This window comes from Hesperophylax consimilis, chromosome 6 (genome assembly GCF_061612785.1).
Source record: "Hesperophylax consimilis isolate HC1 chromosome 6, BYU_Hcon_1.0, whole genome shotgun sequence".
Lineage (NCBI taxonomy): Eukaryota > Metazoa > Arthropoda > Insecta > Trichoptera > Limnephilidae > Hesperophylax > Hesperophylax consimilis.
The window spans coordinates 6691250-6710902 of NC_142841.1; the positions used below are offsets into that span (position 1 = coordinate 6691250).

Consider the following 19653-nt stretch of genomic DNA (forward strand, 5'->3'; position numbering starts at 1 on the left):
CTATGATGATTTGACGTTCTATTTTTTTTGAAGTATTGATGATTGCTTGAAGTGAGCTCAAAAAAGTGTCGATGTTTTGGAAAGCGGGTGATCTGTAGATTGCAAAGATACATAAGTTGTTGTTCAAAACAATTTTCAGACAGTTTGCTTGTGATAATAAAATTTCATCTACTTGTGCTTGTATTCCGTCTCTGATGTAAACAACGATTCCACTTGATTTATTTAAACTTATGTTAGTGTGATATTCAGAGTAATTGTGTATAATTTTGGAGGTGTATTCTTTATTTATCCAACATTCCGACAAAATTATAACATCGAATGAGTAATTAAATTGATCAAGAAATAATAAAAAATCATCGATTTTTGAAATGCTTCTGATATTCTGATGTATGATTTTTAGACTATATGAGCCCCAATTGTATTTGTTTAGATTATTTAGATCATAAATAACATTTGTGTTATAATTTATATCGGAATCATTATAATTATCATATGGTAAACAAAACATATTTAGTATATTTTAGATAAGTGTAGTATTGCGTAACATAGTTATTATATTTTAGATTAACGTGGTGCTGTGATAAACTTTCGCATAATATAAGTTTTAATACAATATCTAATTTAGTTTTATTGACACCTAAAATAACTATGAAGCTGGTGATAATACAAGTTCCTAGCAGGTAGTGGAAAGCAATAGACATGATGAAGCGGGAACAACGACTAAATATAATAGTAAACAAGCGAGACGAAATATGCCTCGAGAGCGAAATTGGTACAATTTTATCACAGTGCTGACAATTTTGATTCATCGGAAATGAGAATAGCATTTGTTCCCGCCTCTTTTCTAATATATATGTTCCCTCCTTTAACCCACGCGAATCGAAACATACGTTCCTTGGCATATTGGCGTGTCTTAAACCAGAGCTGCTTTGATCGAAAGGTCAGTTGTTCGGAAACGTAGATAGGCGAGCGAGGACCGGCAATTCCAATGTTCAATGTGTTAAGTTTGTCTTCGGTATTTTGTTGATTTTTATTGTAATTTTTCACATCCGCTAGCAGCTGATCTCTAGCTAGATTCGTCTTTAATTTGATAATTATTTCTCTCGGATGATTCTGTTTATTATTTTTTTTAGCTGACCGATAGATAGAGTCGATATCTTTAGTTTGAATCGAGGATTTTGTAGTCTGGCAGATGTTGAACATTACGTCTTGTAAATTCTCCCCGTTGATTTCAGGAATGCCTCTTATTTCGGCATTATTTACTTTGAGGGCACGCTCCTGAAATTCTAGACCATTCTCCAGGACCGTAATTCTGGCTTCCAAAACGGCGTTCTTCTTCGTGAGCTCATCATTCCGTTGCTCCATGTTACGAAATCTGGCAAGAAAGTCCTCATACTGCGCACTTATGAATTGGATATTTTCTAGAATTTTATTATTTTGGTCCAAAATATCATTTTGTTTTTTTTCCAAATTAGTCGTTTTATAAATGACTAACTCTTGCAATTCTTCTAGATTAGTTGATGGTTGGTAGGTGGGCGTTGAAGCTTTGTTGGTCACTTTTTTTGATGGTTCCAATGTTGCGGTATCACTGGTGGTCTCCGTTAAAATAGTAGCACTTGAGGCGGCTGAACGAGTATCCTTTTTGCACTGCTTGCACTTCTGTTGGGCACGCCTTTCTTGAGTAAATCGACGGTATGTATTCTCATTTATGCCTCCACAGGCTAAATGATAGGTGCCTTTACACGTCGCACTCACAAATATTGAATCGTCTGAAAGGACGGCTTCTGGACATACTCTGCAGTGCATCTTGAATAATATATTTACTTCCCGCCTTATAACGACACTACGATGATAATCGAATTAGGTATATTGGTTGAACTTTATAAATTATAAAATAAAAATAAAATCGCTTTTATTTTATTATTCTGGATTTGGTAAGATTCGATCCTAGGATCATCAAATGTCTGCACCAAATTCAGGTGACGCCTTAGACCACTGAACCAACCAAGGCTTGCGGCAAAGCGTGGTTTTAACGGCTTATAATATAACCGAGCACCTGTAAATTAAATAATTTACTGTTCTTTTCAATATTATCAGTTCACTTTTGTAATTTTATTATTTTTAAACACTATCAACACGATCAATAATTATGAACACTTTGATAATTAATTATATATCACCAACAGATTGAAATTCAAATTAAACTGGGAGATAATATGACAAATTCACTGTAAAATGACGCTGATCTGTCACCTCACTTCAATATTTGTTCTTTTTTAATCACTTAATTGAAGAATATTTCTTTGTTAATTAGATGTGACACTATAATCATCTGTGGTAAACACGGATAAAACTTATACTTTGTTTTATAAGCGTTTTAAACTTTATATTTTAATTGTTTTTTTTCGGAGCGATTGATTTGCGTGTACGTTAGTTAGTAGGTAGATTGTTGATATATATATCTATAATGGGACTAAACCATAAATTCCAGTAAACCGCTCTGTTATTGCCGGAATTCCCGCAATTACCCCTCCCCCTTTGTTAACCTCCCACTCAAACACCTAAATTATATTTTTGTATATATCTGTCAATATTTTGTATCATAGGTTAGTTTTAATATTCTCCTGACGAAGGAAGGGTGCTTCTGAAAACGGTTGAGTGTAATTAAAATTAAAGTGGTCTAAAACAAATTTATATATTTTTATTGTAAATTATGACGAGCCACAAAGCTAAATGCTTATTACAAATATGTAAATTTTGTCCAGCTGTGGAAAAAGTGGATAGACAACAAGTCCACCGGTGGGCAGGAGCGGCTGGCCATGATCATGAAAACCCTCCTGCTGCGGAGGACCAAGCAGCAGTTACAGGAGCAGAAGAGCCTCGGATGTCTGCCCGTTAAGTCTGTGCACAGGGTCCAAGTCAAACTCTCCAAAGAGGAGATGAACGTCTACCAAAAGGTAAGAAATGACTCCTTTTATCCTATTAGGGTCCAGTACAGTAACTAATTACTTGTTCATTCCTCCACTGCCCAGCCTCTCCTCTCCCTGCCTCTGAAGTTGCTTTCCCAACTTTGTCTTGGGTCACCAACCGAAACACTTCTCTGGAATTTCTGCCAGTATTTTATTCGGACATATTTTATCTGGCATTTAAGGGGTTAAGAAGGTATTGCACAAACAAACTTCAATTATTTACATTTTTCAAGGAACATTTTTTCTAATTTTTATTGATACTATGTACATTATCTGGTTTCTTCCTTTTATCCAATATAATTTTTTTTTGATTGATAACCTATAAACTTATTTTCCCCAGGTATTAGTGTTCTCCAAAACACTATTTGCACAGTTTCTGCACCAACGGGCTGAGAAACAGGATGCGGCAGTTGGCTTTGCTCAGAAGGCGAATGACCCCAATGGAGAGTACTACAAAATGCATAAGAGAATGATTGCTCTACACGGTATGCATACGGCTTTTACTATCTGTAATTTATGAAATAAATAACAAAACAATCTTTCTAATATAACATCCTGGATATCTTTTATGTTGATGTTCATGTGACGTCTTGCCCATTCATTAGGTAGCGATATTAACTGTTTGGTGAGTACCTTTGCATAAACAGTGTTACAATACATTATGAAACATAAAATTGAAGTCTCGATTTTTATTTTACTGTTCACAATCATATATATTATTATTGTGGGTTGGAAATGGTGGCAATCATCCTAAAACTTGAAAAATTGTTTATAATAATTGAGAATAGCATTGGACCGAGGTCGGAGACTTGGAGAACACCCAGGAAAGGAAGGAAATAGATCAGAGTGCAGAACAAAACAATGTTTTCTAATCTTGAAGTCTAATGCAGTAGGTTTATGTTTGACTTATTAATCTTTTTCTTTTACTGATGATATGCTTTTCTAGGCACCAAGCCCGTCAAGTCCCACGAGATTCTGGTTCTGTTGCTACGGCTGCGCCAGATCTGTTGCCACGCCGGCCTCATCCACTCTATGCTGGATGATGAGCAGTACGAGGGAAGCGCGCTGGACCGCTCTGAGGGGAACCCGAACCCTGAGATAGACCTGCTTGGAGAACTGGCCAGCCTGAACATTGAGCAGGAGGAGGCCGATGATAAGGATGATGTGAGTTCATTATCATCTTAAATTCTAGTCTTTCGCAATCCGCTGCCACCACTACAAAGTTAAAAATATACCCAGAGGAGCAAAGGACTTTGAATTTGGGTCGGGGGTATGCGACAGCATGAGAGGGATGGAGAATGTGATATCAGTCGATGATTGGTGGAAGTTTTGACTTATTTTGTCTTTTTACTGTTTTAAAATTTAACAGCCAAAATTAGAAATTAGTTATATTGGCACCTAGTTGCCACCCGCTTATTAGCCGGCCGTAATACTTTATGGGATGTAGAATTTATTTTAGTTCTAGTGTGCTTGAGTTCTGTTCATTTAGCTTTCCAATTTATCTGACCCGTTACTTATTCAATATTTAATTGTTTTTATCTGTTCTTTGTCTATGGTCACCGCAATGAGCAGGCAATGAGCAGTTACACAATTTACTAACTTTTGTCGCATTCTTACCTCCATGGATACATGATAAATTATTTTATCAGTAAATCGGTTTAACCGGTAATAAATCATTTTAAATTGGGAGGGGGTAAAATAGAATCATATAAATAAGTCGTCTAAACGTGGCTAAGACAGTTTGAAAATGTCCTTCAAAGCCGAAACAGCTGTAACAATAACAAAAAACAAAAAATACTTGCACAACTTAATAATTATATTATTAAATATGATTTTAATTAAATTAAAAAAAAAAAAAAATGGAGTTCTACGAATTAAAAACAATAAATAAGAAGTTTTAGCTAAACCTTCTTCCGCCTAAGAAGTTTTTAAAGTTCGGTGGTGAATCCATCAAAATTGAAAACTAGTGGTGAAATATTTGTGAAAATGTCCATTTTTGACGAATGTGATAAAATTTATCACTTTGTTATTATTGCCTGCATTCCATTTAAGAGTTTTAGAAGTTCAGCAGTAAAACCATCATAAACCGAAACTAGTGTAACAATTTTTCCCCCCTAAACAGGACATCATGAGTTATTCTCAATTAGGGAGGTATTAATTAACACCAGAAAACCCTTAGTTAACAAAAATTATTATATATAAAAATATGTTAACAATATAATAAATTATGTTTTTTTTTTCATGCATACAAAAAAATCGGTGCCTGAAATGAACCCTTTTTCAACAGTCATAAAATGTACAGCTTTTTTGAAGCAGATTACGCGAGTTTCTCAGTGGCAGCTCGAGATTTTTGTGTTGATTGAAAAGTTGTTGACGATTGAAAAAATATCAAAGTATTGATGTTGTAGACGAAAACAATAAATAATTTTTTTTATTAACACATTGTAGTCGGGAGCTTCAAACAATAGACTCTAGCCTATAGCGGGTGTTTTTCGCGATTAGTGCAAAAATATATCGCTTCAGCTAAATCTTCACCAGAATGGGCAGACAAATTATAAGACATTTTTGAAGGGTAAAAGAAATTATCAATTAAATAAATTCCACTAAAAAAACACGTCTGTTTTGTAACTCTGTATATCATAACTAAAGCACGTGTATATTAGCGCCACTCTATCTTCACAAGTAAGGAGTGCCGGGAATACATCCAATTGCTAAACAATTTTTGTGTTATCTCTCATTCAGGAAATGATTATTGTAATAACATCCTCGGGATTATCTCATAAAAGTAAAGGTCCAATGAATTTATAACAAGTCATAAAAATATAATAGGTACTCATATTCCCAGTACAACTAACAAACAATCTTTGAAATTTGACACGATAAAATTGCCTAATTATTGCAAGAGTATGTGTGTACATAAAAGAAACAACGGCTTATCTTTTTTTATTATATGTGTGTGTAGTTTGTAATGTCTTCAAGCTTTTAGATTAAATAGTCACGGGAAATAATAATTTTCCTTCCTCGCCTTTGAAGTGGAGCCGGCGCAAAGGGTATTTTTACCCATCCCGCCGATAAGCACCAGTCGGCCGCGCGGGTAAAAATACCATTCCCGCTCATAGTGTGTTAATATTTCGTATGAAATTTAAAAATACATAGTGCTGATAACTATGTGTACAATACTAGAAAAAAATCTTTTAAAAATTTTCAAAAGTTGAATCCTACTTAAAAAGTTTTTTTTGTCTTCCAGTTCCTTGGAAAACTTCTTAAGAGAGTTTCACTGTAATATGTTTATATTATGTGAAATGTGTTGAATTCCAGGAGAATACAGTTGCAGAGGAGGGTACGTCAGTGGCTGTTGCGATGAGCCGTGTGCTGCGGGCCTCTAATCCTGTCTTCAACCTCAAGAACAAGAGCGCTAAAATAGAGGCAGTGCTGGATTGCCTTCGGGATAATGTATTCATTCATAAAAGTAAGTAAACATAATTATACAGTGTCGGTAACCTAACCTAATAATAATATAACCTTTTTCTTCTTTTTCTATGTAACATAGAACAGTCTATATTATACAAGTGAATTGAGCTGCAGTGTGATGGAGTAAGCCTTTAGTGGAGATTTTTCAATATTCAGCCGCACAGTTGGTGGCATTGTGCATAGTACCATAGCATTTAAGTAATGCCCAGAAAGGAGTCACTATAAGAACACTTGGTTATTAAAAACATTTTTTGCTCTTTCTTCTTTTTGCTCTTAACACATTGTGATCGGGCAGTTTTCGGCCACGTACTAGTGCTGGTAACGGGTGATTTTTCGCGTAATTTCGCGCTAACGTAGACCTCTAGAAAAATTGCGATAACTTCAAAAATATTTGTTTGATTTCAATAATTCTTTTTGCAAATTATTTATTTTATTTAATTTTATTTTATTATATTTAGAAATGTATTCTTCATCGTTAAACTAGTGCAGAATTTCACATAAAGTAGGAAAGTTTTGAAAAAAATAATATTTTTTTTACATAACATCCTTTATTTTACAAATTATACACAAAAATTATTTCTAAATGTAAAATAAAAATTAGTATTGTTTTAGGGTGTGATATCTTTCAAAACATTTGCCCCTGTGTAGGGGAACTTCACAAAATTTGCATATGAAGCATGTTTCACTACGCACCTTGCGCGCTGAACAGACACGACATTGCCTCTGAACAAATTTCTTCTTTCCCTTGCTTTCAATTTTGGCTATCATATGTTTGCGTATGTCCATGGAAAGCCTTCCGGGAGGGTGACGAGAAGGAGCCCTTTTCCACGAAGATGTCGATGGCCCTGGATCTTCAGAAATAACTTCTTCATGAATCGAATCGGAAGTCCATTCGAAGGCAATGTCATATAAAAATCTTTTATATTTAATCTTTTTAGTTCTAATGGAGTTGTATACAACAAAAGAATTGAATAAGGCACAATTTATCATATACATTGCCACACGTTTTGTCCATTTCGTGGTTTTTCTCAAAATATTGTAATACGATAAATATTGATCGGCACGATCGACGCCTTTCATATACTTATTATAATCAATAAGGGCATTTGGCTTGATAATCTTTTGTCGCGTCATTCGGTCGACATTATGGCTCTCCTTCATTTCTGCAGAATGGATAGAAGATATGAGAGATGGGTCAATCCGCACCAAATCATCAGAAAATTTTGGATTTGTCACCCACCATCTCAGATTTTGATGAAACTTTAAATTTTTAATCCTTCCATATAGATAAGAAAATATACCAAATTTTACCTTCCTACCTCAACTCGTTTTTTTTTATGGGCAGTTGAAGTTTGGGAAAAATAAGCGTTTTTACATATTCCGAGCACTCCGGAAGAGCTTGTACCTTCAATGAAAAAAAATTGTATCTTTGTCATTTATAGTGCAAATGCAATGAAAATTTTCAATATTATCAAGAAAACTATGCTGATTGCAGAAAAAAATAAATAAACCCTTTACATTTATCTACTTGACTTTAAAAAATTACCAAAAGTAATTTTTTAAGTAATTTTTGGGACGGAAAAGGTACTTTACAAAAAAGCAATATCTCGGGAAGGTACAGTGTTAATGAAGTAATTTTTTTTTTTATTCATATCTACAAATAGCATAGAATCACATACAAAAATAAAATTCATGGCATTTTACTTGCTTCAATAAATAAAATCCATTTTAAACTTTTTTCAAACTTTTTGTAATTTTTTTTTTATTCTTATCTACAATAAACATAGTACAACCTAAAAAAATAAAACTCCTGGTATTTTGTGTGCTTCACAGTGTAGAAACGTTTTTAAAATGAGAAATCTTAATCATACAGAATTGTTCCAAGTTTTTTAAAATCTAGATACTGTATTTGCAAATAAAAAAAGTCAAACTTATTCGGTCCTTTACAACATGCTGGTAAGCTTGCAATGTAAGCTTAAGGCACCAACAAAATAATGTACCTTGTTCCTTACCCTGAATGCATACACCATAGCAATATTTTATAACAAGATCAACTTTTTAACTCTTTTCAATACAAAGTTAACTCTTTAAAAAACAAATACAATAAAAATAAAACAGGCAATGTAGGATTAGGTTAAATGAAAGTACATTACAATAATATTGTTTACAAATAAATGTTCAAGTTCATTTTTTACTTTTATTCTTGATCTGACCCATAAGATGGTTGAACTTTTGATCAGCATGATGAACGTCTTTTTCAAGAAAGTAGTAAGCTCTTCCTGAACCTTTTGTTGTGGGAGGGTCAACGATATTAAAAATATTTTGTAGTGGAACAAAACAAATATCTTCTTTTTGATGTGGCCAGTAAAAGGATGGAGCTGGGCCAAAAGGATGCATAAACTTGATTGATACATCACACTCGTCTTCATCTTTGGAAACCACAAGTCCAAAAAACCAATGGTTGTCATATACGCAAGCTACATAAGAGTTTGTACAAATTTGTACCATACTTAATTGCTCAGAGCGATTTCGTTCCCCACTGAAGTTAAAAATCAAAGCATAATCTGAATCTGAACTTATCCTTTTTGTGCCAACTTCATTTTCAGACAGAGGAACAAAGCAGTGGAAACCTCGAGTGCCTGGTATTGTTTTAGCTTGTGAAAAACGCTGCTGTAATTGTTGCCTGCAAGTGAATAAGCTTTCTTTTCTCAGCAAGTAAAAATATATATTTTCTACTCTCGACTGACAAAACTTAAAAGTTTTGTCTACAGTTGTGATAGTGTTGCCAGGGCCAAGTTGCAAACTTTCTCTAGTTAGAAGACGTTTTACTGTTCCACCTATTCCATCACAGGGAGATTTCCCATGACTCGTAGCAAAAAACGACCAACATGCTTTCAAGTTGAAGTCTTTTTGATGGTGACACAGATTTAAAAAGTTTTTGCAGTTTTTATATTGCGCTGCGCAACCATCAGTAAAATAATGAACACTTTGAATTTGGGGAAATTTTTGATTTAAAAATTGAGCAACAATTTTTTGAGTTTCGTAAACGAAACTTACATCATGTTCCAAGTCATCTGAAATTACACACAAGCTTGACACTGTGAGATCTTTGCCAGGCTCTTCACAAGTGTAAATTACCACTGGGTGGAGTGAACAACTGTCTTGCGTCCAGTGGTAACCCTGGACTTCATTCTGGATAACATAGGAGAAGTTTTCACTGAAGTCTAATAACACAACAGCTTCATTTATCTGAAGCTGTGCTTTTAGGGACTCTTTGAGATATTTTGATTGAGACTTTGTTATAAAAGAATGAGGAAGAAGTTTTACAAGACTCTTCACAAGATGTTCTACATATTCATGAAAGGGAACTGTAACTGAAACCTGCTGTGTTCTATCAGTAGTTACCCATGCACTGTATGTAATTTCATCTTCTTGGTCCCATTCTTCAAATTTTTCTAACAAATGTTTCTTAAGATTTTCACTAGATGTTGAACACTTATCGCAATGTCGAAGCATACAGTCTCTATTGTTCTTTGAGCACACTAAGTAGTCCATTAAATCATTGTACGTTTCTTCACTGTCACAAGCATTAAGAAGCAACACTACATTTTGATGAATTGCACAAACGCAGACAGAATGAGAGCCTGGAGAACCTACTGGCACACACCATTTGGGACGCAACCAACAAAATTTCGAAATCCCAATTTTTGAAGCAGGGTATTCAAACTTGAAGGTAGCATAAAGTTCATTCAGGTTACAAAGCAATAGTCTTTTTTGTTCATAAACATTTTTGGTTATGCTAACTTTATCTTTTTTCCCTGGCATAACACGAGAAAATTCATCGTTTTGGTAGAAATTTTTAACCAAAGTAACTGTTCCTTGGTCTAATGGTTTTCCTTTTTTTGGATCAGGTAAAGCAATGATACCATTTTCATTTAGTAGCTCTCGTGCTTTACGAACTGAGTATTCACCAACACTGAATTCTTCAGCAACCTTTTTTCTACTCCACGAAGTTGGAGCGAGAGTTAGAAGCTGAATTCTCTCACGGCGTGTAACTTGTGTTTCCAATTTTTTTTTAACCAACTCAACAAGCCTGTCCATGTCATTAGCTTTTTCTTGAATACATCTTGGTATTTTTGCATCACATTTTACTGGGGAAAATTCTTTTTCTAAAACTTTACTTACTTTTTTCTTTAAGGTTGAACAAGCAGAATCTAACTTCCGTTTAGCGTAACTAGACTTACTGTGGGATGGTATTGCATGTAGTTTAAATGGAGATTCTCCAATGTCAGTTAAAGAAGTGTTGATTTCTTGTAAAAAAATTTCTTTGTTTAAAACATTTTCAACTTCACTTATGTCTTCTTGAAAAGTGTTAAGCTCTTCAATTTCATTGTTAAGGTTTTGGCTCTTACTAATTTTTGCTCTGCATGCATTACAAATTTTTTGTCCAGGGATTGCTTTATTAGTTACTTTTAGAATGGTATTAATGTTCTCTGAAAATTCCAAGGATACTGTTCTTAAAGTTTTTGTAATTTTCCTTTTGTGGCTTTGGAACGGGTCAAAACAAGCTTTTTGAAATGTTTCATATTTATTTAAGTTAAATATTCTGTGGTGCTCACAAATGTTGAAAACCAAGTCTGTAGATACAAAACTTCTTTGTTGAATAAGCTTTTTTTCAAATTCACTTAACAAATCCACACTCGTTAATTTCTCTGACTTAGTATAACTTTTTTTGTGACATTCAGTACCATTATGTTGTCCCACACTACATTTAACTAAACTTGTTTCGATTAGAGACATTTTAACAACGTACACCATAACATGAAACAACTACTGTATTTATATAGATGATCACTGCTTTGAAGCTGACTCAGAACTAAGCATGTCAGAGGAAACAAAGCATGTAGTATCCTGCAAACTTAGTGATGAGGCAGATAGTAATTTTCATGTTCTGTCTTGTTCTTGTTGCAGATACATCATTTCCATGTAGTGACTTGTCTCTAGGACTGTTTCTTTGATATTAGTCCATTCATTCAACCTATATTACTAGCTATATACCTAAACTATAACTTGCCCAATTACAAACTAAAAATAGATATAAAAAAAATCACAAAAAGTTTGAAAAAAGTTTAAAATGGATTTTATTTATTTTTGTATCTAGATTTAAAAAAACCTAGAACAATTCTGTATGATAAAGATTTCTTATTTTAAAAACGTTTCTACACTGTGAAGCACACAAAATACCAGGAGTTTTATTTTTTTAGGTTGTACTATGTTTATTGTAGATAAGAATAAAAAAAAAATTACAAAAAGTTTGAAAAAAGTTTAAAATGGATTTTATTTATTGAAGCAAGTAAAATGCCGTGAATTTTATTTTTGTATGTGATTCTATGCTATTTGTAGATATGAATAAAAAAAAAAATTACTTCATTAACACTGTACCTTCCCGAGATATTGCTTTTTTGTAAAGTACCTTTTCCGTCCCAAAAATTACTTAAAAAATTACTTTTGGTAATTTTTTAAAGTCAAGTAGATAAATGTAAAGGGTTTATTTATTTTTTTCTGCAATCAGCATAGTTTTCTTGATAATATTGAAAATTTTCTTTGCATTTGCACTATAAATGACAAAGATACAATTTTTTTTCATTGAAGGTACAAGCTCTTCCGGAGTGCTCGGAATATGTAAAAACGCTTATTTTGCCCAAACTTCAACTGCCCATAAAAAAAAAACGAGTTGAGGTAGGAAGGTAAAATTTGGTATATTTTCTTATCTATATGGAAGGATTAAAAATTTAAAGTTTCATCAAAATCTGAGATGGTGGGTGACATGGCCTGGATGATTTGGTGCGGATTGACCCCAATGCCTCTTTCTTGGATTTCCAAACTTGTAACAATATATCATTTTTCCGACGGAATATTGTTTCTCCTCTCTGTAAATCCGTTTTTTTTAGGCATTCAGGTAAGCCTCTATTTTTTCTAATGGTTCCACAAACCCTTATTTTCTTTTGTAAAAACGCAACAGTATTGTCGACACTATTATAATAGTTATCAATATACAAATGGTGCCAGACATCAGTATATGGCGAAACTACAGTTTGGATTGTTTCAATCAATCGTAGTCCTTGCGCAGCGTAAATTTCAAAATTACAGATACATATATCCTGTATCACTCTCGGATAATATTTTCACGAGAATCCCGTACTTTATGATTTTTCCAGCATTGTACACCCTGAAGAATAGTCTTCCTCTCCATGGTATTATGCCTTCATCCAATGAGACTTGCTGTTTTGGCTTGTAGATGTTTTTGAACTTTTCAACGAAGTGATTGATTATAGGTCTTACTTTTTCCAGACGATCAGATGGGTCAGTAATATCTTCATTGTTATTGAAATGCCAAGCGCGCCATATTTGGTTAAACCTATCTCTTGACATTGTTTTACCGAAAAACGGCATTTCTAAAACAGGATCTGTGGTCCAATATTCATTCCGTCTATCTTTCCGTACTAGCCCCATGAATATTATGAGACCTACAAACTTTTTCATTTCCGGAATTTTTTTTTTTTTTTTTTTTTATAGTGAATACCTCACAAGAGTCCCAACTGCTCCCGTCTGGAGCCAGTGAGACTATGGCATCCCCAATTGGGGGATGTTGTGAGGCTGAAGGTAAGTGGGGAAGGGAAAGAGGAAGGTGGGGAAGTACCTGGCTATTCAGATCTAGTCACTAAACACGGCTAAAGCCATTTGGAGCAACGTTTCAATTCTGAATGGTGGTCTTACACCAGGGCGATACTGGTAGTATCTTCCACTCTGGAACGTGCCGCAAATATATTATATATTATTTTAATTAATTAATTGTGAAATAACACAAATCAATCAAATAAAATTTATTTGCGCACGCCGGGTTCGAACCCGCGACCTTCGGAATGGCAGTCCAATGCGTTACCACTGGACTATGCCGGCCGTCAGGAATGGTGATATCTTTCCATTTGATACCTTTGGTTTGTGATTTTAGTCGGTCGATGTTTTGATAATAACATCTGTTGGATTCGATAACCAAAAACTTAAAAAAATCGTCGTCTATGAACAATTTCAACACATCCATCTGCGTTTTTGGAGGATTATTCAAGGTAATTCCAGGAATACCCAAAAAATCTTCAAGAACTGGGGGATTATCATTTATAGACCAACCATCAACCTCTTCTTCGTCAGAACTGGACGAAATGGTTCTGCGGGTAAATGTTGTAGGCAGTGGAATAATATCTTCATCATCAACTAGATCTCTATCATCACCATCAAAATCACTTTCACACGATGTGTCGGATAAATTGTCGGCGTATATTTCTTGGTCACTATCTTCATTGTGGTGAGACATTTTTCTTATGGGATAAAACACAATATAATAATATAACTAACTAAAAAAAATAACAAACTTTCAATCACAATCGTGGTAAAAATGTCTGTTTCATCGAAAATTTATCAAAATTATTTTAACTTTTAAACACTAAAATAAAATGTAAATATGTATATATATAATATCTATGTACTCGATATTTAGCTTTTAGCAACGTCTGACCACCAAAGAGTAGTGAAATAAAAAAAAAAAATTATTATTCTTCGTCTTAGTGTTGCATGTAGACCGTTATATGTACCGTTATCTTCGACTATTTTTGTTATGAATAACACTACCTCGGTACCCACCGTACACCCCCATCTATTGTTCTCAAAAGGTTTTTACCTGCATGGCTACAACCCTACAGACGCTATATAGCGAAAACTCAAGTATATTGGAACCCGTATTTTAACGTGACCCGCGCTCCACTAACAATCTATCAAAAACATATAAATACGCGATCCGCTCTCTAGCATTAATTTGCTAAAAACGTATTAATACGTGATCCGATTACAATGTGTTAACTGACTGAATTAGGAAATACATAGAATATTATTTGCTCATGCAGATTGTGTATCTGCCAGCAAGTGTGTATAAAAAATATGCCAAATTATTTTTTATATGCAAATATAAATTTTTTCACACTTTGAAAGCACTGTGTATGATATTAAACGATGAATGTTGTTTCAGATGATAAATGCGTGGTAGTGAGCCAGTGGACCAGTATGCTGGATATTGTGGAAGCCAACCTGAAGAGTTTGGGCGTGGTTTGCTCCACGCTGAGTGGCAAGGTGCCGGTCACCACCAGGCACGAAATTGTCAAGAAATTCAACGATCCCACCTCCAAAATACAGGTACCACACTTCAAGTTCCCTGTTGAACAAGATACTCCTGATCTACCCGCTCATTGTAACTCACTGTCGAACCACCAATGAGTGATTGGGTTACTTGAAAAAAAATTATTTGATTGTGAGTGCCGGTGTGGCAGGTGTAAATTTTTTAGACTGGGCATCTTCGTCTCACGAGATGAATAAAGATGGGAGATACCTGAAATCTATAATAATAGGTTATCATTTACCTAATTCAAATGAAAGCCGATCAAAGATTGAGTGCCGAGTACTCGGGTCTCGGGTATGGGCACTTTCGACTTGCGGCGGGCAGCGCCCATCCATCTCTCTTCTCTATGGCATTTTTGCTGATTAAAGAGTGGGTTCTCTCGACCTGATCACTTCGCCAGTGGGTCGTGTAAAATGATGGATCGACCCAGTTCTAGAACAAAACTTCCCCACTCCTCGCGGACCTGCACTTTGTGGAGAGCTGAGGACATCGATGTTCATACTCCGGTGTACCCCTTTATGATGTTCCAGTGAAGTGGTAAACAGATTTACATAAAACTATTTGTACTACCCGGATTCGCCGGATGTGTTACCCATACATGTAATTTAGATTTATTTTTACAAGATATTCAATTATTATTTGCTTAGGTCCTCCTGCTTTCACTGTGCGCTGGCGGAGTGGGGCTGAACCTGATCGGGGGCAACCACCTGCTGCTGCTGGACCTGCACTGGAACCCGCAGCTGGAGGCGCAGGCGCAGGACAGGATCTACCGGGTGGGGCAGATCAAACCCGTGCACATTTACAAGTAACTTAACCACTGCCTTACCACCACTGACCTCTATCCAACTTAACTTTTTTAGATCCGTCTCTGTCAAATTGTAGACCAAATCCCCCTCCTATTTATTACATATTAACACATTTCGGCCGGGTATTTTTTGCACTGGCGCTACCCTGACTCTGGGTGAAAATAAAGGTCTTGCATGAATTTCTTTTAAATGGCTTTATCTTCGAAAATAATTAAAATAATTTAATAAAGAATTCTACATAGTAACTCAGAATACCCAAGCTATAAAAGTACTAAACGAAAATAGAATATTATTTGAAATGCAACTTAATTAACCTTGTAAAATTTTTATTACGGTCCGCCTATCAGTATTTGCTCATATGTACCGGCATTCTTTAAATACGCCCGACATCTCTCGCTCGCTTGCACATAGGAGTTGAGTGGGTGCGGAACAGAGAAAGAGATTCGAATCGGGTTTTACAGTCATAAAATATAAAAAATAGACTTGCATTACGATTCGATAATTATGAACATATAGTTGGGACCTTTATAAAGAGATTGGTATATAATATTAATATAAAAACATTGAATAATTCCGTCTTTTCTGCCGTTGAAATAAGGCCGGCGCAAAGAGTAGAACAACCCTTTTCGGCATTAAGCATCAATCGACCGAACGGGTAGAACTACCTTTCCCGGCTGAAGTGTGTTAATAGAGTAGCTTAAAAGTACATTTAAGATTGTAAAAGGCATTTCTTGAAGAAAATACATTGCGCTTTTTCAGGTTTGATGGATATGAAGATAAACTCAGTATGCAATAAGATATATATGTGAAAAAACTGAAACAACCGAAAGTATTTTTCATAAAATTTAACTTTTTTTAAAATTTCTCTCGAATATACTTTTCTGAAGATTTGACTTTTTTTTTTCTGAAGTCTGTATTTAGTAACCAGTTTGAAAGATTATACAAGCAATTTAACTCTGGTTGTACCTCTAACACTAATCATTTGAAAGTCGTTATAAAAACCTTACACTGTTATTTTTCAGATTTATGTGCGTAGAGACTGTGGAACAGAGCATCAAGATGATCCAAGACAAGAAGCTGGAACTGGCCGAGAGCGTTCTTACCGGAGCCAAAATGACCCAATCCTCCAAACTGTCGATTGAAGATCTCAAACTCATGTTCAACATGTCATGAGATCATCACACAAGCCCCGAAAGCATGGGTCAGCAACCTTTGGCTCTAGAGCTCCCATGGAAGATTTCTGACCCCTGCCTGCTCTAAATTAATACAAAGTATCGTTGGCTTGCTGATCTACTCTTTTTGACCTTCTTTAATCCATTGAGTTTTTAATTGCTTTAAAATTTATGAGTGAATTGAAGGATTAATTTATCATGGTGCTATCGTAAACATAATTATTTCCGTAATTTCTCACTAATATATCTGTATTTCAATAATGCCCGGCTGAGACAGGGTTAGCAAAAAGTGACAATCAACGTGTTTCCTAGAGGGAAAACGGTGTTAGGATACAATGGGTTAAAGTGTTAGTTTTAAGTTATAAATGGGATCTTTCATAATATTTTATTATTATCAATAATTTTGAACATAACTCAAATTTATGCAGTTGCATAGTTGTTATTTTGAAAGGTATCAACCCTTTCAGACCATGGTGTGTAAATTTGGAAATGGTGTGTAGATTTCAGAATTTATTCCTCACTATCTCAAATAACTACCAATCTAGCATCAAATACGTTCTACCACTGCCAGTCTTAATTAAGTCTGAAAGGGTTGAATGCCTAGAAAATTTAGTTTGAACGCTACTAAAAAGACTCCCAACGCTTTTATGCTGTCAACTGGGACTTGAAGTTTTTGTTTCAACCTTTCGAAGCACTGCAATGTTCTGGATCGGATAGTTGGTCTCTTGGTTTGGAGAGCAAATTGTACAAATTTCTTACAAATTATTAACTTATTAGGTATCATAATGGCCAGTTATATTTATGATTGTACAGATTTTATGAGATTATTGAACCTCTGATGTAAAGTCTTACATTTATTAGATTGTCAAATTTCTTAGGAGATGACTTACCCGTTGGTTTATCTTTCTCAATTATTTTAATTTTATGGTACGTAACATATCGAGGAAGGTAAAAAGTTATGAAGTCCATTATGAAATGCATGTTTTTTTTTTTTCAATTGTGAAAGTAATATGTAGAAGTTCAGCGATCTACAATATTATTTGTATTTACTTCATAACCTACTGATTAGAATAATATGTACATAGGTTGTTAAAGGAAGAATGTATGACTTGCAAGTTGCAAGTTAACGGAAGGAGAAGTTAGGAACATCTCAAGAAGACAGTGAACTAAATACTTACAACTTAAAAATTTGGGTCAGGTCAAATTTCGGAATAGCGGGAACAGAGACGGCCCTGAGCCAAACATTCCTAATATGTAAAAACCTCAAGAGCTATGTATTAGGTTGGCTCCTTGGCCCCCTGGCAAGTCAGTGCCAGAGCGGACTGCTCCAATTGTGCCTGCACAGGGCCGGCCCTGAACTGGAGAGTATGTTAGAATGTGCAATGAAGCAAAATATGTGTGACAGGATGAAACAGTGTGGTGAAAAATCCTTCGCTTACTTCTGCGGTGAAAACTTGCGGTATGGTCAATTGGTTAGACGGCACAGTACATTATTACACAGCATATCGATAGCAGTGGAGTCTTTTTGTGACCTTTACAGCATAAATTGAGACCTAATCATAAAAGTCTTCTTTTGTATTACGGTGGAATGCGTGATGTAAACAATGTTTTGTATTAACATTTAAAAGTTAACCATAGACAATCCAAATAATTGTAAAATAATCCAAAAATTCATCGACCATCATTGCTCGCATGTTTGCAAAAGATTTGTCGAAGTTTGTGAATTTTTTTTATATAATTTTTGTCTTATTGTTGTTATTTTTTATATATGAAAAAAAACTGAAGTGACAATAACCTTTATAGTATATTTGTGTAATTAAATATGTTGTTTAGTTTCATATAAAGTGGTATATTTACATTTTACAACAAAAAACAAACATAAAACAAAATTCCATAAAATTGAAATGAAAATTTAAATATTTTTTTTGTATATTATATCCTTTTGAAATATTAACATCTGAAAGAGTCTTCATCTGCTTTCGAAAACAGCAAATCTATTTGAAAATTAATGTCAACCAGGAATATTGATAAATTAATCATGATTATTACAGCTCATTTAAAGTGACTTGATGACAAAATCTTAAAATACCCAAGGAGTTAAACTTGATAACGGTAAATAATATTCACTATTCAATTTGTACAATAATTCATATAATGTTTTTTGTTAATGTTTCTCTTCTATTTTATGTCTAAAATAGTACATTTTATCTGTGATTATAGAAATAAACATATGCAGTGTCAAATCTCAGACTTTAAATAATGAAAAAGGTTTTGAGGCTTTATTTTTATTTATGTAATTAACTCTATAATTACTATGTACCTTTATGTGGCTAATTGCATACATTTATGTGTGAATAAAGCATGCCCTGAGGTGGTGGTTTAGGGGTTCAAACCCCCCTCCCCCCATCGGCCTCAGAATTGCGTAGGAAAAAAGAGAAATTTGCACCATCTCTTTATCCAATGTGATGTAAATAATAAGTGTGGTAAGTAGAAGTCTCAAAAAACTTTCTAATAATTTTTTGACCCCCAAGGTCGAACCCCCCCCCCACCGTGATATGGTTAATACCATAAATAAACCATTCACTAGATTGATAACTCCATGCTTCTTGTATGAAACAAGTTGGTCCATTAGATATGCCAATATTTAGTCATATTTTATGTGTGTGATTCTTCTACGTCACACACCATCGACGAGGATATAGGAAACTTAAATATGCGACCATAGACAATATATACTTCTCTTTCGGAGTCTACCCCATTCATTAGCCTAAAATATTATTTTTCAAATAAAAATGCTTGAAATGTCAAAATGTTCATTCATAACGAGAGTGGTATATTTATGCTCATGACAACGAGGTTCCATCTGACAAAGTACTGTTTTGAGAAAATTACCTTTAAAGTATCTTTATTACTTACAACAGCGCTTTGTTAGATGGAAACCTGTTGTCCTGTTGAACAATCTTGCTGTTTTGAAAATACTTGTAATTTAAATGAAAATTTACAAATAT

At 34.4% G+C, this 19653-nt stretch overlaps 1 protein-coding gene across 1 annotated transcript in view; it reads left to right on the forward strand.

Annotated features, from left to right (window-relative positions):
* lds (transcription termination factor lodestar) overlaps positions 1–18887 on the forward strand; it is a 42916-nt gene extending 24029 nt beyond the window's left edge. Inside the window, exons 10-16 of the mRNA XM_089632765.1 lie at positions 2766–2957; positions 3310–3454; positions 3916–4133; positions 6288–6438; positions 14521–14684; positions 15315–15472; positions 16496–18887. Coding sequence (XP_089488891.1) covers positions 2766–2957; positions 3310–3454; positions 3916–4133; positions 6288–6438; positions 14521–14684; positions 15315–15472; positions 16496–16646 — 1179 coding nt within the window. The 3' untranslated portion in view covers positions 16647–18887. The remainder of the gene's footprint in view (positions 1–2765; positions 2958–3309; positions 3455–3915; positions 4134–6287; positions 6439–14520; positions 14685–15314; positions 15473–16495) is intronic.
* Positions 18888–19653: the final 766 nt, after the last annotated feature.